At 50.9% G+C, this 21,124-nt stretch overlaps 1 protein-coding gene across 17 annotated transcripts in view; it reads right to left on the minus strand.

Annotated features, from left to right (window-relative positions):
* CCDC57 (coiled-coil domain containing 57) overlaps positions 1-21,124 on the minus strand; it is a 119,059-nt gene that overhangs the window by 69,629 nt on the left and 28,306 nt on the right. For 14 of the 17 annotated variants that reach the window (XM_082442003.1, XM_082442015.1, XM_082442013.1 and 11 more), the window contains 9 exons: positions 20,398-20,499; positions 18,826-18,983; positions 18,588-18,662; positions 17,069-17,269; positions 10,093-10,251; positions 7,925-8,087; positions 7,391-7,525; positions 1,165-1,387; positions 327-479 (listed from right to left, as the gene is read on the minus strand). In XM_082442003.1, coding sequence (XP_082298129.1) covers positions 327-479; positions 1,165-1,387; positions 7,391-7,525; positions 7,925-8,087; positions 10,093-10,251; positions 17,069-17,269; positions 18,588-18,662; positions 18,826-18,983; positions 20,398-20,499 — 1,369 coding nt within the window. Of the gene's footprint in view, positions 1-326; positions 480-1,164; positions 1,388-7,390; positions 7,526-7,924; positions 8,088-10,092; positions 10,252-17,068; positions 17,270-18,587; positions 18,663-18,825; positions 18,984-20,397; positions 20,500-20,989; positions 21,104-21,124 lie in introns of those variants that run through there. The other 3 variants (XM_082442009.1, XM_082442004.1, XM_082442005.1) reach the window with 3 other exon arrangements.

A 21,124-nucleotide genomic window follows, 5' to 3' on the forward strand; every position in this document is an offset into this window, starting at 1 on the left:
TACAGGAGATGGCCAACTGTGCTGTGTCAGCAGGAACCAGAGCAACGGCTCTCACGACTGCTACTGGGAGAGGAAATGGTGTGAATAGTCTGGAGACAGTCTGACCATCAACCAAAACATACTGCAGCTCAAAAGAAGCCAGACAAGAGTACACACGTGTAATTCCACTTATATGAAAACTCAGCCACAGGGTGAGGAGTCAGGACAGTGGCTGGCTCAGGAGGAGGACAAGGGGCTCCGGGGGTGGCACATTTGCAACAGCTCCTCGGGCTGTGTCACTGGACAGTCACTGGGCAGAGCACACGACACGACACAAGGATTCTCACCGGTGGTGTCTGTGGAGGCCAGGACACTGGGTTGAACGCCAGCACAGGACGAGGTCGTCTTCGAAGGATCTAACACATCTTCTAGTTGTTCCTCCAATGTTTTAAATTTATGCTTTAGAGTTCGCATTTCTGCTTCAAGGGCCAGAACATAATCTTCAAAAAAACCCAGTAAACACACAGGCACATGCGTTTACACTCTCACCCTTTATCTACCACCCCCGCCCTCCCCTGCCCGACCCTCATGACTGTCCCGTGCTGTCTGTGTGATACCCTCCCCTCCAGAGACCAGCTCGCCATGTTCTCCGAGGGGGCCCCACGATCAGGAGCAAACACTCAACCACCTTCAGTCCTGCAACCCTTGACGCACAGACACAACCATCTCATCCTGAGCGCAACCATCTCATCCTGAGCGCAGCCATCTCAGGCGCTGCCCCTCCACTCACCACCCCTCGAGACCCTGCTCCAAATAGCATGGGGCTGGGCGACCTTTGGGGCTTGGATGCTCCCCCGAGGAAGGGCCTGCTCCCCTAGCCCCACCTGCCCACTCCAGGAGAGCACAGCGCCAACCCAGCCCCTGGTCCAAGTCTGGCTCTGGTTTTTAAGTGTGTCAAGTGTGTATCCTTCACTTTTTCCCTCCACTTACCAATAAAAAGTTTTTATTGTATATAAAATATTTGACTTAAGATCCCTTCCCTTGGAGGAAAAGCAGCTGTCATATTTTGAAGTAATCTATCAAAGGGGATGTTCATTTATAAGACTCCAAGGGAAGCCTATTTTGGACCCAGGAGAGATGGCTCTTCACCCTCCCTCTCCCTCTCTCCCGCTCCCCCTCACTCACCAGGTACAGCTGAATCAGCGGCTGCCTTCGGGTCAGGCTGGTTTGTTTGTGAGGTCTCCCCTCCCAACTGGGCAGAAGGAAGAATTTGATCACTTAGAGTTTCCATTTCTTTCCTCATTTGTGCAATAACATTTCGCAAGCTTGTGTTCTGCTCTTGTAGCTGCTGGATCACAGTAGATGGAAAACTTTTACTTGCTTCTTCTTCTTGATGCCTTAGAAGCATCTGTCAAATACGGGAAAAAAAAAAAAAAAAAAAGAAAAAGAAAGAAGAGAAAATGGTCACAGCCAAGAACCAATGATTCCCTTGTGCGCTGAGGCTGGCTGCATCTGCGTCCACCTGCACCCCGTCCCTGCTCCCCGTCATCTGTCCTGGAGGTGGGTAATGTTGACAGAAGTATGAAAAAACTTTTTCTTCTGTGTTTCATAAAGACAAGACCACTGTTTTTCAAAGATAACTTTTATTGAGAAATTTGGGGACCCTTCCTTTTTAGTCAGAAACCCATCATTCACCCATTAGAGTGGCAGTTATAAAAAAGACAGACGGTAACAAGTGTTGCTGAGGATGTGGAGAAAATGGAATCCTTGTGCACTGTAAAAGGTAAAGGTACGCAGTGGCTTGTAAATGTAAAATGGTGCAGCTGCTGTGGAAAACAGTCTGGCTGTTCCTCAACAAAGTAAACACAGAGCTATTATACGACCCAGCAATTCCACTCCTAGGTATAGACCTAAGAGAAATGAAAACATACATACACACAGAAACCTGTACACATGTTTGGAGCAGCATTATTCATAGTAGCCAAAATGGAAATACTCAAATGTCTACCAACAGATGATGGATAAACAAAGGGTAACACTGTGAAACATTACTCAGCCATAAAAAGGAACGATGTTCTGACACATGCTACAACAGCGAAGGACCATGAAGACATCATGCTAAGTGGCAGTCAAGGACTTTAAAGCAGTTCCCATAAATGTACTCCAGGATTTAAAAAAAAAAAATGAACATAAAAAGAAAAATGGAAGATATCAAAAAAGAACCAAATAGCATCTACAGAGATGGAAAATATACTGTCTGAAGGAAAAATTCACTGGCTAGGATGGGATTAAGAGCAGATCAGACACTACAGGAGAAAAGATGAGGTAACATAAACACATAGCAGTAGAAAGTATTCAAACTCAAGCACAGAGTGAAAGAAACCAAAAAGAACAAATAACAACAGAGCTCTAGTGACCTCGGAATAATGTGAAGCAGACGCACACTAACCCAGATCATTGTGGGGGACAGAAAAGGATTCAGAACTTGTTGGCAAAAAAATTTCCAATTTGATGAAAACGTAAGTCCACAGATCCAAGAAGTTCAAGAAACCTGAAACAAGATAAACACAAAAAAAGTCACACCAAAGAGCACATCATGGTCAAATTGCTAAAAAACAATGATAAAGAAAACCTCTTAAAAGCGACCAGAGGAAAAAAAGACACATTATGTTCCTGCAGAAGAACAAATACAAGAAACTGACAACTTCTCATGAGAACCAATGAAATCTAGAAGACAATGGAACTATATGCAGAAAGAAAAAAAAACCTGTCACCCTGAGTGAAAATCTCCTTTGAAAATGATGGCAAGAGAGACTTCTGCCTTTGACCATGAGGGATTTGCTGCTACGGGACTTGCCCTCTGGCTGTAAACAACTAGGAAACCAGGCAAATTCTATGAAACCACTGTCTTCAGACACTGCCTGTTCAGAACTGGGTGCCAGAGAAGAGGGGACAGAGGAAGGGAGCCTGTGGTTTGCCTAGTTCTCTGTGTCTGGGCCCAGCACAACCCAGCCCTCTGTGGATGTTTGCTTGCAGAAAGCACCAGGCTCCTCTCCTCCACGGCTGCCCCATCAGCACACTAACCTCCAAATGGGCAGGAAGGAAGGTCCTCCCCTAGGAAGCAGCACATGCTTACTCCCCACTCAAGGCCTAGGTCCCATCCTGACACTTTCTGACTTTCCGACTGGTTGCTGGATCCTGCTTACCAGCAAAGCAAACCAGCCGGGCTCACGAGGACCTTTGACCAGTCCTGCTGAGAGAGACCAAGACTATGTGAACACAACGCGAGCTTCTAACAAGTTCAGAGATGCACAAACATGCCCATGCAGCATTACAAGAATCTGTGCAAATGATCCCAATGGCCATTAGTGAGAGAACGATGAAGTAAACCATGGCATGGTCATACAATAAAGTACACAACCATTTAAGTTACATTTTTGAAGAATTTTATTTTTGATTTATTCTCTTTTTGGCTGCGTTGGGTCTTTGCTGCTGCATGCAGGCTTTCTCTAGTTGTGGCGAGCGGCGGCTACTCTTCATCATGGTGTGTAGGTTTCTCATTGCAGTGGCTTCTCTTGTTGCAGAGCATGGGCTCTAGGTTCGTGGGCTTCAGTAGTTGCAGCACGTGGGCTCAGTAGTTGCAGCACACAGGCCCTAGAGCACGCGGGCTTCAGTAGTTGTGGCGTGTGGGCTCTAAGTGTGCAGGCTTCAGTAGTTGTGGCACGTGGGCTCAGTAGTTGCGGCTCAGGACTCTAGAACGCAGGTTCAGTAGTTGTGGCGCACAGGCTTAGCTGCTGCGTGGCATGTGGGATCTTCCCGGACCAGGGCTCAAACCCGTGTCCCCTGCATTGGCAGGCAGATTCTTAACCACTGCGCCACCAGGGAAGTCCTGCATTTTTGAAGAATTTTAATGATGTGAGAAATATTTATGGAAACTTTAAAAAAGAATTAACGTTATATAGCATGACCTGAGCTATATGAACACAGTATGGGCACAGGAACATACATGAGATATGGAGATACAGGTGGCTGGAAGGAAATACACTAAAACGCCTGAGTGTTGGACAGACACGATCTGTTCTCTTCTCTGTTCCAAGCGATGCTGGCTCACATCTGCAGAGCTCACATCCACCCGCAGTGGGCCAAGCGTTCACGGGGTACCCGTCACACAGATGAGGAAACAGAGACACGAGCTCTCGGGGGCCACCCGACCACACAAAGCCACACGCTGATGACAGACACGCACGTGGCCTCCACGGGTCTGACCCAGCCACAATGCTCAGCCCTGGCATTGAGCAAGCACATGACACACGCTGTCACCAACTTCCCACTAAGGCACCACAGGGGACCCAAGAGGTCTGGCCAAGGAGGAGTTGAGCTGGGGTGAACCTTGGGTCCACTTGACTCCAGAGAACACTGTGCTAAATTAAATTGTAAAATTTCTGCAGTGGCCACATATTACTTTTAGTTTCAGAATGAAGCTATTTCTTCTGTTACTCACAGTTCCCAGCTTTTCAAGCCACCACTGGCTCTGCTATGCACCTGCTCTGTCTCCTTCCAGCCACTGCTCTGGCCCCACTGCTCCTGCTGCAAACACCCGACCTCCCTCTCTGTGCCCATTGGGACATTTCCCACCTTCTCCGTGGCAGAGCCTCAGGCTGCTCCCACTCAGGCAGACAGCAGTGTGGTCGGGGCCGTGAGTGTGCAGCTGGCTGGTGCTACTCACATTCTCCCTCTGCCACCTGTGGGGCAGGGACCACTCCTCTCAGGTCCTCAGCTTCCTTGTCCTGAACAACAGGATCCACCTCAAAGCCGCAGTGCAGCCCAGCTGCAAGGCGAATCCTCTGTCCCTGCGGCCGTGGCTGCGTCTCTGCCCTGGTAGTGCCTGCCCGACGGTGGTGCCTTGGTCTCCGTGGGGCGATCACCACGGCTCTGCTGAGGCTCCGTGCTCGGAACTAGTACCAAGCGAGGGAGAAGATGTGGCCAAAGCCAAGAGCCTGCCCATCTGCACAGTGGAATCTGTGATGGGCTCATCACTCCCCAGGAAGCACAGTGTCTTGCTCCCTGGCGGCCTCTACTTCTGACTTCAGTGTATGACAGATTCCCTCACTGCTCCTACCTTAGTGTTTGCCAAGGGCTCACCCCTGCAGAACTCAGCACCAACTGCTGTCCGCCCACACCTGCCGCTTTACCAGGTGGTCACATCCTTAACCTGTTCCCAGTATTAAGGCCCTGTAGGGGGAGCACAAGTGTTTTGCTATTATCTGCAGGATTCAAAAAACTTCATTCCATTGGGTCAGCCAGGAACTTGTGCAGCATTCTGCCCCACCCTGGGTCCTGGCTTGGAAGCCACATCTCTCTGTCAAGACCGCCACGCCAGCTCACATTCGCAGGTGCCTGGGATGCTGCTCTGCCGCTCCCCACTCGCTTTGTCTCCGGGGTCCCGTGGCCGGGCCCCTCTGTACAGGACAAAGGTGTGCATCTCCCCACTCTGCATGGGATGGGCGGGGCACTTGTTTCTGACCCCTAGACCATTTCTAAAGCCCCTGTTTACTTAACAAGGCAACCAGCCATGAGAGGCCTCCCTGACCAGCCGAGCTGGTGCTTGGAGACAAATGACTTCTTTTAATTGCCAGCCTGGGGGGAAAATACAACAAAGAAAAATTGGGGTGGGGGTTCATTGATAAAAAAAAAAAGAGAGGCATTTGTTTTCTCTATGTGTCCTAGGGAAGGCACCCATGCAGAGACTAACTGCTGTGAGCCCCCAGGACCACAGGTGACTCTGGAGGCTGGGGTCGGCCCCACCTCTCCTCCTGGGAACATCGGTGCTCCCAAGCCTGACCACCAGCTGACGGTGAATCTCCCCGGGGGCTTGTTAACAGATGTGCCTTTTGGAGCTCAACCCCTAAGGCATCGGGCCTAGTAGGTCCTGCTGGGACTCAGAGGGGTGTGTTTCGGAAGCTCCCGAGGTTTCTGAGGGTGGCCAGATTGGGGGCTGCACAGTCACCTGTACAGAGAGGACAGTCACTGCCCACATAGCATGGCTGGCAGGAGCCCACCTCCATCACATGAACGCTAGGTCAACCCAGCACCAACTGCGGGCAAGTGCCAGCCACAGAGGTCGCAGTGAGGCCCCAGGGCTGCCTTTCACCCGCAGTGAGCACGAATCCTCCCAGCAAGGACACATGAGCTACAACCTGCACTCCCGACAGTCTGGCTGCACGCACATAGGCACAAGCAGGGCCGGGTGGACGCCTGGAGACGCAGCTTGTGCCACGTCCATCCTCCCTCTGCAGGTGGACAGCTGGACAGGTGGGAAGAGACCAGCACCCCTGGAAACATCCTAAGGATTTCAGTGGCTCCATTATCCTGGACGACCGGGTAAGTGACTTTCCACAAATGGACAGAGGTCAGCTACTGAAACAATGGGCCACTGAACCAGGAAGGTCATGTCTGAGACAGACTCGGGCTAAGCTCTGCTGGTGCAGCTCTGGAAGGCACTTCTCCTTGCGGGTTGCCCAGATTTCATAGCACCCCGGTGACAGGGCTTCCCTCCGGAGCCCTGGATGGACGGGGGACAAGGCAAGAGGCAAGGCAAGACATGGGCTGTGTTCACTGTAATGCCAAACTCTAGGCATGCGCCAAGGGTCCCCCTCAGTGGAAGCAAGTGCCCCCTCTGCAACTCTGAGTCGAATCCTGCCGCTTCTGGCTTCAGGTTTTACTGGCGCTAGTCCTTGGCACCCCTCGGCCCGCAGACACAAGGCTCCGCTCTCTGCCTCTGTCATCACATGGCCTTCCTCCTGTGTCTGTCTTCACGTGTGTGCCTTTCTAAGAACACCAGTCCTATTGGGTTAGGCCCACCCTGCTCCCAAGTGATGTCATCTTAACTAATTCCATCCATAAAGACTCTATTTCCAAGGAAGGTCCCATCCTGAGGCACTGAGACCGGAACATGTCTTCTGGGGCCACCATTCAACCCGCAGGCATCCCATAGTCAGTATCAGGCTCTGGCCAGTGCAAAGCAGAAGTCTGTGCTTTATGAGAGGAACGGCCGTCGTCGCATGTTGAATGGCTTACTCACCATGTGTGAAGAAGTGTGTTTTGGGATAAAGCTCTAACCTCTTGGTTCTTTGTGTTACTGTCTGCCACGGTGCAATATCTGAATTTGGGGGTTTTTGATATTTCAGATGCTGAAGATACAAAGATTGAGTGTAGACTCCCGTTAACTGGCTGAGGCTCAGCCTCACCCTTGTTTGTGCAAACAGTCATTTTAAAAGAAATAGGGCTGAAAAGACCTGCCTCCAGTGCTGCTTCTATTTGGCATATTTTCCCTCTGGCTGGGGGAGTGGGTGTCTCCAAGGGGCTTGGGAGGAAGAGCCCTGCGGAGGCTCAGCAGGAGGCGGCCCCTCACCTGCGCCTCCTCCTCAGGGTGGAGTCCGCGTGTCCCCAGCGCCTGCACAGCCTGGTCTCTCTCTCGGGTCACGGCCTTCAGCACCACCTCCTGGCCACACAGCACCCGCTCTGTCTCCTGCAGCTTGGCCGCAACCTGGGGAAAACACAGATTCAGTTCATCCTGGGAGGATTACAAGGAAGCAGTGCCACCTTCAGGGTCCAGACCAGCTCCCCATCCTGCTGGGAAGCAGACAGCAGACACTCGGGTGAGAAACCCCAGGAAATACGTGGCCATCAGAGCCGGCAGAGCACAGCAAGTGCTGATCCAGCTCCAGAGGCAGCTGCACTGGCCGTTAGAGAAAGGCTATGGGCAGGGACTCATCTTATCACTTTAAGTCCTGTTGTTATAAATCAAACTGCTCAGTGAGGCTGAGTGTTTTCAAATGCAAAGGATAACTCGGTGAGGGCCCAAGCCGGGCTCCACGCACCGCAGTGGACGTTCCCACCCCTTCCTTTTGCAGAAAGAAGTCAGACAGCCCTGGGGAGCAAAGACCTGGTCTCTGGCCACAGTCAGGCCCTGAATCAAGTCCTCAGTCCGCTGGTACTGCTCTCGCTCGACACCCTCGCAGCGGCGCTGCCAGACCAGCTCCAACTGCACCTTGTCACGCTCCAGGCTCTGCTCCCTCTCTATGGCCAGAGACAGCTGCTGCTTGTACCTGCGGGGGTGAAAACCACCAACTTGAACGTTTTCCTGAGGTCCCTTTGGGCTGTGACATAGCTGAGGTGGGAGGCGCCCCCTCCTGGGCCCCCACGCCGGCCGTGTTCACGGGCTTGGCTTACACCTTCACACAGGCCCAGGTTCAGAGAGGAGCAGGCGGCCGGGTCTCCCAATACCGAGAAACCCAGCACTGTGGGAGAGGAGGTCAAACTCAGTAAGAGGAGACAGGAAGAAAGCCAGCAAACTCAAACAAGAAAATGGTTGCACTAGAGAAACGCGAGAGGGTTCACAGCAGAGCAGACACAGCTGGATAGTCAACAGTGAGCTGAAAGGTCAAACAGAACTCAGAAGACCAGTGTCCATCTACCGGGGGTTGGGAGAAATCAGAATGGAAGGAGGAAATAACCATGGAAATAGGAAGAAATCCACCATGGCTGGAGAGGGATGTGTGCCTTCTGCCTGAGTGCTTCCGAGTGCTGGACAGGAGGGGCTTCAGACGCCATGGGGAAGGTACAGACCACCGGCTGGGATGGAAGAAAAGTGCATGGGGGAGAGAACCGGACCCGCACGAGGCTTCTCGTCAGCCACGCAGAGCAACGCAGGGTGAAGATCGCTGGAAGGCCTCTCCCCCGGTGGGCAGGGCTGTGACCAGGGCGGGATGGTAACACCTTCTACAGGGGACACCGAGTAAGGCTCCGTCCTGCCCACTGCAGGGAGATTCTCCTGCTGGCCGTGCTGAGAGGACCACGTGGCCAGGACAACCCCGGCTAACAGCCGGCAAGGAAACAGAGACATCAGACCCACAGCTGCTGGAACTGACCTCCGCCGACAACCTAGATGAGCTGGGAAGGGGAGCCCGAGCCTCAGAAGAGAGGGCAGCCCGGCCGACACCTTGATTCTAGCTGAGTGAGACCCACTTACTTGGGGGACCTGGCTGCCACAGAAACAGACCCTCAAGAGAGGTGATGTAATTAGCAGAAAAATACTTTAAAACAGCTACTGTAAATATGTTCAGAGATTAAAGGCAACCACACACACAATGAGGAGAGAAATGAAAAGTGAAATGTCTGAAATAAAAAACCCACCAGCCTTCCTGGCAGATGAGACCTTGTGGGGAAAGCCTTAGAAGCTATCAAAAGAACATCAAATTAAAGCAAAGCAAACAGAAGAAAGACAATAATAAGGATAAGAGCAGGTTATCAGTGAAACTGAAAACACAAAAACAATTGAGAAAAATCAATGAAACCAAACGCTGGCTCTTTGGAAAGATGTGTAAAATGGATAAATCTCTAGCTAGACTGATGGAGAAAAAAAGAGACAGTACAAGTCACCAGTATCAAGAAGGAGAGAGGACACTGCTACAGATTTTACACATATTAGAGGGACAATAAAGAAATACTATAAACAATTTTATGCCAATAAAGTCAACAATTAGATGAAATGGACAACTCATTGAAAGATACAAATTACCAAAAGCAACACACACACACAAAATAGAAAACCTGAATATTCAAATAAATATCCAAAGAAACCAGACACAAAAGACTATAAACTGTAGGATTCCACGCAGATGAAATTCCAGATCAAGAGAAACCCACAGTGACAGAAAGCATCCCGGCAGGTGCCAGGGTGTGAGGGGACTTCGGGCAATGGAAGGGTTTTATATCCTGACTGTAGTAGTGGTTATACTGCATATTTATGTACATATCTGTCGAGATTCATCAATTGTACAGTTAAAATTGGTACATTTATTATACTTCAATGATTTCTCAAGAAAGAGAATATTATCTTTAGCCAAGTGCTCATTCCAACTGATAGGCAAAGAGACTAAGACACTAACAGTCAGACAAAAGACCTCAGAGGTGATTCCTGACACAGGACCAAATGGCACACACGCTTTTACAGCCCTAGTGCAGACCGAGAACCGCGCTCTGTGGGAAAGGCCTCCTCTGACCACCCACCCCGCCGCCCCATCTTCACCCCCCTCCCCCACCACATGGTACCTTCCAATGTCCTGCTGGCATCTGGCCAGCTGTGCCTTCAGCTTCACCTCTTCTTCCTGCAGCGACTGAACCTGAAGGTCTTTGGAGACCATCTCCTTGGAAAGTTGAGCAATCTGGGCATCCCAGCGGGATTTTAGAGCTGACGCATCTTCCCGAAGTCTAAACAAAGAAGGGAAGCTACGTGAATGTGGGCGTGGTTCTCACTCGAGCTCTCTTTTACAACAAATACACACACACACAGCCCTCAAAGGAAATGCACGCAGCCCTCAAAGGAAATGCTACAAATCAGGGTATCTTTCACACTCATCAGGGCAGAGACTTCCTTGCCTAGATTAAGAAATGGTCCTACCCTAGAAGAAATATACACCCATCCCTCCCACCAACCCAAGCATCGACTAACACCTGCAGAATGCCAAGCCCATGCCAGGTGCGTGGGGCAATGTGTGCCAGGGCGTGTCTCTCAGAGCCAACGGTTTTGAACCAGTGCCATCTGACTCACTTGGGCACCCCTTGCCATGCCCGGCACAGCCCTTCCACATAGAGACATTCAACATATATCTCCAAATTGAACAGTAAGATAAGGTTCTACAGAAACCCTTTACATTCCTTGGTAGAATCACCAAAAATCTGATAAATCTCCCAAGAAGAAAAACTTTAGAAAAAATACCTAAAGATATTGACTAGAGTAGCCATGATATTAACCACACAAAGCTCGCAGGGTGGTCACCCTATTTGCAGCCCTGGCCTGTGTCCCTCCTAATCTGTACTCAGCATGCTGTGGGGTAAATGCTGTGGTCACGCACTGGCCACTGCCCAGAGCCACAGGCCCACAGGTGGGCCACGGAGTGCGGTGCAGAGGTGGATGAGCCGTGGGAAGGCAAATGGCTGTCAGCCGATAAGGCCTTGGATCAAAGTCCCAAGTGCAGCTGCCCTGAGCCTCAGACAAAGCTCCATCCAAACATGAGCAGAGATGGGAAGGAGGAGGGAGCAGGTGCCCTCGTGGGAAGCTTCTTTAAACATTTCAGCTTAGACAGGCCTGAACGTCAAGGCTGGTGTGCTGGGGTTTTTCTTTTTAAATAATTTTTTAAAAAATACTTATTTTTATTTTATTTATTTATTTATTTGGTTGCACCAGGTCTTAGTTGTGGCTCGTGGGCTCCTTAGTTGCAGCATGTGAACTCTTAGTTGGGGCATGCATGTGGGATCTAGTTCCCTGACCAGGGATTGAACCTGGGCCCCCTGCACTGGGAGCGTGTAGTCTTAACTACTGAGCCACCAGGGAAGTCCCTGCTGTGCTGGTTACCCTGGCCTGTTAGGAACCAGGCCGCACAGCAGGAGGTGAGTGGCGGGCAAGCCAGCGAAGCTTCATCTGCTGCTCCCCATAGCTCGCGTTACCGCCTGAGCCATCACCCCCCTACCCCACCCCCATCCGTGGAAAAACTCTCTTCCACGAAAATGGTCCCTCGTGCCAAACAGATTGGGGACTGCTGGGTTAAAATGCCCTCAGCAAAGGGTCAGCTGACCCCACAGGAACGAGATGGCTCTGCTCTGCTCTTCCTGCCCCTGCTTGTGACCCCCAGGCCCGAGTCCCCGCCTGAGGAGCCCTGTGCTCTCCATTCTCTCAGGCACCCCAGCGCCCTCGTGATGCCCGGCACAGACATGCGGTGGCAGGGTGGGGCTCTCTGCTCACAGGCCAACCCCGCTGCAGCGGGCAGGGGATGGCTCGCGGTTGAGCCAGGATTATTATCGTTCTGAGTAGCAGAGTTCTCTTTTCACAAAAGACTGCCGTGAAACCCATTTGGGAAAACGCTTTAAAGACCAAGGTGGGAATGAAGAAGGGGAATGACTATGGGAAAATGTACAAAACCCCACAGCCCAGAAGAAAGCCATGCTGCTCAGTAAAGCATTAGGATTCTTCAGCTCTATTGCTAACTTAGGAAAATGCACCCTCTTTGAACCTGCCTGGAAACATCATGTAATAAAAGTGTCACACTTTCAAAGGATTAAGACATTTCAAGTATGAAATTTCCAGCATTAGTCTTAGCTATGGGAAAAGGTCATTTTTCTTAATATAATTTTTTTTAAGATTAAAAAAAAAATTTTATTTTAATTTATTTATTATTTTTGGCTGTGTTGGGTCTTCGTTGCTGCACGTGGGCTTTCTCTAGTTGCGGCGAGGGCGGCTACTCTTCGTTGTGGTGTGCGGGGCTACTCTTCATTGCGGTGTGCAGGCTTCTCATTGCAGTGGCTTCTCTTGTTGCGGAGCACGGGCTCTAGAGCGTGTGGGCTTCAGTAGATGCAGCGCATGGGCTCAGTAGTTGTGGCTCGTGGGCTCTAGAGTGCAGGCTCAGTAGTTGTGGCTCACGGGCTTTGTTGCTCCGCGGCATGTGGGATCATCCTGGACCAGGGCTCGAACCTGTGTCCCCTGCATTGGCAGGCGGATTCTTAACCACTGCGCCACCAGGGAAGCCCATATAATTTAAACAAATTACTTCTAGCACAATATGTCCAGAGTCATACTGACTCTTACCTAAAATAAAATAATATCACAAGGGGCCACAAAAAGTTGGAAACTGCAGAACTTGTCCAGCTAAGACACAGTGCTAGTGTCAGAATGGGGGCTGGAGCTGCTCCCCTCCGGGTCTGCCCAGCACCCTCTCTCTGGGGCGGCACCTGCTCTGGTCCCATGTAGTTGTCGGGGTGAGAAAGTAGCAGGTGGGGGCCCAGGAACCCGTGACAAAGCTGGCCCCCACCTCAGGCACCGACCTGGAGCCAAATCCACGTGGGGAAGTGTGTGCGGGTGGGCTGGTTGCTCACAGCATCCGGGCTTCACCCTGGCTGTGCCCCACCAGACACTTAGCCTTGGAGCCTCGAGTGCCCCACGTCTGACGTGACAGAGGGAAATGAAAGGCTCTCCTCCGATCTGTGTGTCGCTGGAAGACGAAAGGACACGAGATGCCTGGCCTGCCCTGGAATTCCAAAGCACTCCTTCCCCTCTACCTACTCATTGGCAACTCTGCTCTGAGGCCGGAGGACATCAGCTAGGAGGTACTTTGTAACTGGACCTTATCTGATTTTCCGGGTGGGAAAGGGGAGCAGCTGGTGGCCCTGGGAGGTCGACTGCCCAGGCCTCACACATCAAGCAGGACATCCATTCTGAGCTTCCCATTACAGTCCCTGATCTGATCCTTCGTGATTCCATGTGTGTTGGGCTTCCCCAACTATAAGAGAAGGTGCTGGAGCTCGAGAACCATATATTTAATTCTAATGAATTCCCACGAGATGATCTGCACACAGCAGGGGCTTTGCATGTGTCCATGAATGGGATCCTGGTTCCTGCTCCACTTTGCCAAGACCAAGCCAGCATAAGCAGGCCTGTGTTCTAGAGAGCAGAGAGCTCGCCCTCACTGAGTCCTGGCCTCCGACCAGCATTTGGACCAGCGCTGCCCAGCACTGGGCCACGGGCCACATGGGGCTCCCAGGCATGTGGCCAATCTGAATTGAGATGTGCCTTCAAAACTTAGCACCAAAAAATGCAAAATATCTCAATAATATTTTTTTCAGGCAAGTTTAGTCATCCTTCTTCATTAATAACTTTATATTGATTACTTATTAATGATATGCAACAAGATGGCATTTTGGTTAAAGTAAGTCCCCTACATATGAACCTTCAAGTTGCGAAGTTTCAAAGATGTGAACGTGGAGCTTACTAATGAAGACCTGATGGAATTGGAGGCCCAGAGAAAGGACGAAGAGAGACACGAAGATGAAGAAGTAACTGAAGAACTGAAGAGATTCACAACGCAGGAAATGGCAAGGGATTTTCTTTATTTGAGGAGGCACTGTTAGTATTTGAGGCACAGGACCCAAATGTAGAACGGTATACGAAGGTTGCAGCAGCCGTTCAGAATGCAATCCAGTGCTACCATGTCATCTATGACGAGAAAAGAAGAGCTACTACCCAGACATCACTGGATCATTTCTTTAAGAGGGTAGATAGAATTGAATCCAGCAAGGAACTGGAACCTGTGCCATTAAGGTCAGGTGTGGGTGAAATTGCAGCTTGCCCTCCATCTCCTATTGCTGACGATCCTTCAGCTCTACCGCCTCCCACCTCATCTCCCTCCTCCAGTCAGTAACTGTTCTTGCCTGGTCACCTGATGCCAGCCCCTGTATGCCAGCTGTTGTACTGTACTACTGTACTTTTTAAGGTATCATACTATAAGATTAAAAATGTTTTATTTTTTGTGTTTGTGTGTTTTTTATGTATTATTTGTGTGAAAAGTATTATAAACCTATTACAGTACAATACTATATAGCCTATTGTGTTAGTTGGGTACCTAGGCTAACTTTGTTGGACTCATGAACAAATTGGACTTAGGAACGTGTACTCGGAACGGAACTCATCCATATGTAGGGGACTTACTGTATACTGGGTTAGATATAATGTTATCGGAGTTAATTTCTTTTTTTTCTTTTTCTTTTTAAAAATATTTATTTATTATTTGGTTGTGCCGGGTCTTAGCTGTAGCATGCGGGATCTTTTTAGTTGTGGCACGCAGGATCTTTAGCTGCATCATGTTAACTCTTAGTTGCAGCATGTGGGATCTAGTTCCCTGACCAGGAATTGAACCCGATCATTGGGAGCGTGGAATCTCAACCACTGGACCACCAGGGAAGTCTCCTGGAGTTAATTTCTCCTATTTCTTTTTGCATCTTACCTCTGGGTACTAGGAGGTTAAAGTGCCATGTGGCCCCATCATATTCCATGTGATAGGTTATACACCTGCACGGACACACACAGTTCTCACAACGCTGTCTCAGGTCATCATTTCTCTGCTCCGCCATCCACAAACCAATGGTCTCAGGAAAACTATCACAAATAGGCCCAAAGACACGGCAAGCTCACAGTATGGGCCGTTTTGTTGCTGATTTGTAAAGAGTATGTCTGGGTATGAAAAGACACTGATACGACACTAAGACTTCTCCTGGGAACCCACTGATGCTGCTTGTCATGGTCACTTGACTGGTCCCACGGAATAACAGGAAGGAACGCGAGGGTGGACATGCCAAGAGGTGAGAGCAGAGGAAGGAGGCCTGCCCGCAGGAAGCTCTGTGCACCCGGATATTGGGCTCTGAGTCGCCGTCCGTGAGAAGGGCCCAGGGAGAGCCTGTCCAAACGGAGGAGAGGCTGGGGAAACACACGCCCGTCAGACTGAGCTGCCTCACCCCTCCAGCTACCGCTACCTGCGTTTAACAGATCAAACAATAAAACGTGTGACTCTAAGGAAGCTATCCTGAATAAACTTTAACTTCCTGGTATTCTATAGTTTAAGAGCCATTTTCCCCTTAAATAGAAATATAACTTGGCAGAGAATTCTCTGTAAAAAAAAGAGATAGAAATATTTTCCAAACAAAGGAGAAAAGCCAGTTGCTAAACAGTAGGCTCTACAAATGACTTATTTGTCTTAATTGTCTTCTGTAAACACAGCTTCTCTAAAGATCACTTCCTTACTGGCCGCCAAAAGGCTGAGTTCAATTATGACTTCAGTTACAATGGTCCTTTGCAGACACCAGGCACAGTGGGACAGAGTGGCTTACATGTCATGGCCTGGTTAAGATGCCGAAAAAGAAAACTAGGTTTAAAAAGAAACTAGTTGGGAATTCCCTGGCAGTCCAGTGGTTAGGACTCTGTGCTTTCACTGCTGAGGGCCTGGGTTCAATCTCTGGTTGGGGAACTGATCCTGCAAGCTGCACAGTGCGGCCAAAAAAATAAAAAATAATTTAAAATAATGGTTTTTAATTAAAAAAAATAAAAAGAAACTAGTTTATGGAGAAACTGGAACCTTTGTGAAAAATGGTGCATCCACTGTGGAAAACAGTTTGGCAGTTCCTCAGAAAGTTAAACATATAGAGTTACCATATGATCCACAACTCCACTTCTGCGTACATACCCAAAAGAACTGAGAAGAGACTTGAGCAGATATTTGCTCACCCATAGTCATAGTAGCACTAGTCACAGCAGCCAAAAGGTGGAAACAACCAAAATGGCCATCAGTGGATGAACTGATAAACAAAATGTAGTTCTATACAAACAATGCAATGTTATTCAGCCTTAAAAAGGAAGGAAATTCTGACACCCGCTACAACATGGATGAACCTTGAAGCCATCACGCTGAGTGGAATAAGCCAGTCACAGAAGGACAGACACTGTAGGATTCCACTCATGTGGAATTCAAATTCACAGAGTCAGAAGTCAAATTCACAGAGACAGAAGGTAGGATGGTGGGTGCCAGGGACTGGGAGAGGGGGATGGGGAGTTACTGTTTAATGGGCAGTTTTAGTTTTACAGGGAAAAGAGTTCTGGAGACGAATGGGGTGATGGTTGCACAACTGTGAATGTACTTGATGCCACTGAACTTAAAAATGGCTAAGATGGTAAATTTTATGCTATGTGTATTTACCACAAATAAATAAACGCACACATTCATACATACATCTACACATACTAACCACATACTTTCAAATAAAAGAAAAGGAGAAAAGAAAATGGTTAAAAACAGTGACGGGGGGGCTTCCCTGGTGGCGCAGTGGTGACGAATCCGCCTGCCGATGCAGGGGACACGGGTTTGAGCCCTGGTCTGGGAAGATCCCACATGCCGCGGAGCAACTAAGCCCGTGCGTCACAACTACTGAGCGTGTGCTCGAGCCCACAAGCCACAACTACTGAGCCCGCAAGCCACCACTACTGAAGCCCGCGCGCCCTAGAGCCTGTGCTCTGCAACGAGAAGCCACCGCAGTGAGAAGCCTGCGCACCGCAACGAAGACCCAACGCAGCCATAAATAAATAAATAAAATTAAAACAAGAACAACAACAACAGTGACGGGAGCGGCAGGAGTGACTCCCAACAGCTGTGCCCACTTCCCTTCATCTGAAACAGGTAACTAGGCAGCCAGGCCCTCAGCCGCAGCTCACTTGTCAATGGCGGCGTCCTTCTCCTTGGTGGTGTCCGCCTGCCTCCACTCAGCCCTGCGGAGCTGCACCTCGAGGTTGTCGCAGTGCCCCTGCAGCTCCAGGGCCCTGGCCTCTACCGCCTGCAGCTGCTCCGCATGGGCGCTCTTCACTGCCATCAGCACCGTGTCCCTCTCCCTGGCCAGACGGTCCAGCTCCTCATGCCTGAAACACAGCGAGGTCCCCAGTGGCTCACATAGGCCCTGCTCAGGACCCCCGAGCCTAGAACCTTCCTCATTCTGCAGGAGTGCTGCACGCATGTCCTCCTGAAGGGCACTTCTGCCCGCTTCTCTCGGCTCCTCACTCCTCACACGAAATCACTGACTGAGAGACTCAGACGCTGGGCCCCAGCCCTCCCAAGCTCACAGCCCATGGGAGGAAGACCCCAGAACATGTGCTTCAGTGAAGGGCCACCAGCAGAACCTGCACCGACTCGGGAAGCAGAAGGCAGGTGTAAACTGCCCTCACCTCGCAGCTACCCCATTTGCTGGGCTGCTTTCAACCCAGAATCTGAGGCTTCCCAGAACTGGGGGCCGCGGGATGCAGGCTGCATGTCTGTCTTCTCTAGAGATGCCAAACCTACTAGAACTCTGTCAACAGAACATTCGTCTCGAAAATACACTGTTGGGTGTCGCTGACAGCTGACATGATGTCCATGATGTTTTATGCTTTTATTCTATTTGGTTTCGATGAAGAGTAAAAAGCCCTCAAAAAGGTAATTCTACATGATTTCTTTCAGATTCCATCAGCATTGTTCAACGAGATGGTTAAGCCTTATTTAATCAAGTCGCATGCCGTACTTTTCATTCCAATTACAATCAATCTCCATCTTACTCACCTTGCAAACTGTTCAGTATTTTCCACCTTCTAGTAGCAAAAAACTATACTCATGCCAGTTGCTGTACCCATTAGTTTCTGGCAGGATATACCTTTCTTTTTCACCAAATCACAACAAAAGTTTGATCATGACAGCTAGTGAAGGGAGGGAGTTATTTCTGCACTGCATTATTCTGTGACCATTGGTTAGCTACTTTCAAAAGGCAAACACCAAGACTCCAGGGCATGGACACCCCAGCCCACACCAAGGAACCAAGGAACACAGGTTTCTTGTCATCTTGGCTCCGTAAATAACGCCACCTGGGCTGCACATGACTCTGCGGGGTCACGCAGTGTGTGAGGACACAGAGCATCTGTGTGCACCCTGCTCCCAAGACTTGTTTCAACGGGTCAAGTACATTGGCTCTAAGTGTCAATCTGGACGGCTTTCAGCAATTCATTTTACAAGGCGTGTTCTGTAATTCTTAGTGTTTTGATGATATTCCTCCAAACACACACAAATATACTCATTTGAACTGAAAAGTGAGGGGAGACCCTGGAAGAGCAGGCCTGACCGAGCTAATGGTCCCACAGAAGGGCTGGGTCTGCCCCCAAGGGGATCAGGGAACATTTTTCCTACGCTGACACTGGAGCCAGAAACACTCACTTCCTCCTAAACGTCTCCTCTTCTTTTTTCCTGGTGAGCTGCACAGAGTGAAGTTTACCCTCTAAGTCTTTTATCCTGAAAGAATCGAATATTAGTGGAAAAAGCAGGTAAGGGGCTACAGCAAAGCTGGCCTGGAATAAGCCAGAACAGGCAGATGCCTCCAGGCTGCAGTCCAGACCACGCTAAACATCGGGCGCGTTGGCCACACCGCCCACAGGGAGATGGGGAGACTGCGCACCGGGCGTCCTTCACGGCAGCCAGGTCCCTGAGCTCCCAGCCTCTGCGCTGCAGCCTGTCCTCCAGCTCCGCATTCACCGCCTCGGCGCTCTGCAGGGACTCCGCAGCCTTCACCCCGGCCTCTCTCAGGGCCACGAGCTCTTTGTTCAGCAGTTTAATCTTTGAAAGAGAAGAATTCAAAATAAGGATATAAGTGGAACAAACTGAGGTGTTAGAGGTAAGCCTTACCATTTTATCAGAACTGGGAGAGAAGGAAAACTGGAATTTGAGAAGCAATAAAACAGTGAGTCTCCTCACATGCTCCCACAACCTTGAGAGCACGGGCCCCGTGTGAGTCCCTGTCGTACCCCAGCACCCGACTCGGGCATGATTTGAATACTGGAATCACACAGCCAGATGGAGGCTGTAAGAACGTGGCTCCCTGCTGAGTGGCCCCACTCAAACCCCAGCCACACACTCAATTTTTAAATAGCTTCTCCGGGCCTCAGCTTCCTCGACTATGATGCAGAGGTGATGGTACTGCTGCCCCCAAATCAGTTCTGTGTATAACCTGTGATGCCCTCAAGGGGCAGGTGTTCAGGGGACCAGAACCGACTCACGGCAGCTGGAGATGGGAGTGGGGCATCCCCTGGCCCACCCACCCATCCCCCGCTCCTCTGACAGGAGTGCCCACTGCACTGAGGCACAGGTTGGCCCTGCACATCCCGCCTGCCCTCTCTCCCCTGGTGCTCAGAAGTCCCCAAAGTGGCCTCGGAGTGGGGGTCACTGTGAGGCAGCCCCAGCCTCAAGGTCCTACTGGCTCTGGGTGCATTCCTCCAGGGGAAAGTCAGGGACACTCCCGCAGAGGGGTCAGGCAGGGCCTGGTGCTGCCCCCTGGACTGCAGCCCTGTGGGGAGGCTGGTGGCCTAGAGGAGGGACCTTGCTGACCACTAGGTCAGGGTGTTGATCTTACTACTAACACCTGGCTGGACGCTGCCCGGATGTGACCAGCTGGGGCAGCAGGGCCGGGCCAGGCATCAACCCCGCTTCCTTGTCCCCGGCACAACTCCCCCGCCCCTCCAGGCTGCTCCCTGTCTCGGTGCTAAAGGCCAGGCACGCGTGCTCCTCATGTGTGCCCTGGCCGTGTCGGGGCCAGTGCTTTAGAGAAGTCCTGTTCACGGAGGGGTGCCAGCACCACGGCTGGGAGCACCAACTGCAGACAGGCCTCCTCCTGAACATAGGGGGATGAGTGGCACCTCCTCACAGGCCCATTCCAAGGTGTCACGGGAGTACACAGGCCAAGGACAGTTTGCGGGGTGGCGGTTTCTCCTGGGGGAGGCACTTCCTCAAGGTCAGGTAACTAGACCCGGACTGGTGGCACCAGCGTTCCTCTGGCTGGGCAGAGTGGCCGTCACTCCTGACCGGGGCCCTGGCAGGCACAGTGGCAAGCATGTCACCTGCATGTCACCCCCAACTCTGTGTGGCAGAGACCGAGGCCCATGTACAAAGCGGGAGGCCTTCATGTGAACCCTAACTCGCAAGGGCCTTCTCACTTCTGCTGAGGAAATGATCACAGTCCGAGGGCGCCCTCTACCTTGAGCTCGTGTGCTAGGACCACATTGCTCATGCTGTCAGCCTGCAGGCGGAACGCGTGCTCCCGCTTTTGTATTTCAGATTCAAACTCCTGGAGCAGCTCCTGGAACAAAAAGAGCTGGTGGTGAAAAGAGCACGGCGGGGCCAGCAGAGACCCACAGGCACGCTGAGGGCAGGAGGGACGCAGAGGACCTAGTGGAGGACGAGGTCAAGATTGGGCTGGGGCCTGTAACACTGCATGAAGGACATCGGAGGGCTCGTGTTCCCACCGTGGGCGTGGGTTTGTCCCTCTCCCCTGTGGTCCTGTGGGGTTTTGCTCTGCACAGACGGAGCTGCTAGCGGACCCACAAGGAGAGACACCAGACCCATGAGCCCAGAACTACCCCTCCCGGCAGTTTTGTTGTTGGTTCTGTCTGTCTCTAAACAACACGCCACTCTTCCCTCCGCGCTACTTGCCGGCTTCCTGAGCAGCCCCACCCCACACCCCCGACACGGGGCTCACGGCTCCACTCCCCTGGCTGTGTAAGCCTCACCCACGGGCTGAACCCAAAAGTCCATAAACTATTACAACAATAAAGTGATTCACGGCTCACCCAACAGCGAACGATTATGACGGTTCCCATCTCATCATTTCTCCCGGAGTTTTCAATTCTCTGTCTCTCCCTCCCGCCCCTTCTCTGTCTGGTTCTCTCCTGTTTCCTGAGTGGTGTCCGCTTCCCAGGACACAC

Source organism: Balaenoptera physalus (assembly GCF_965194825.1).
Source record: "Balaenoptera physalus genome assembly, chromosome: 20".
Taxonomy (NCBI): Eukaryota; Metazoa; Chordata; class Mammalia; order Artiodactyla; family Balaenopteridae; genus Balaenoptera; species Balaenoptera physalus.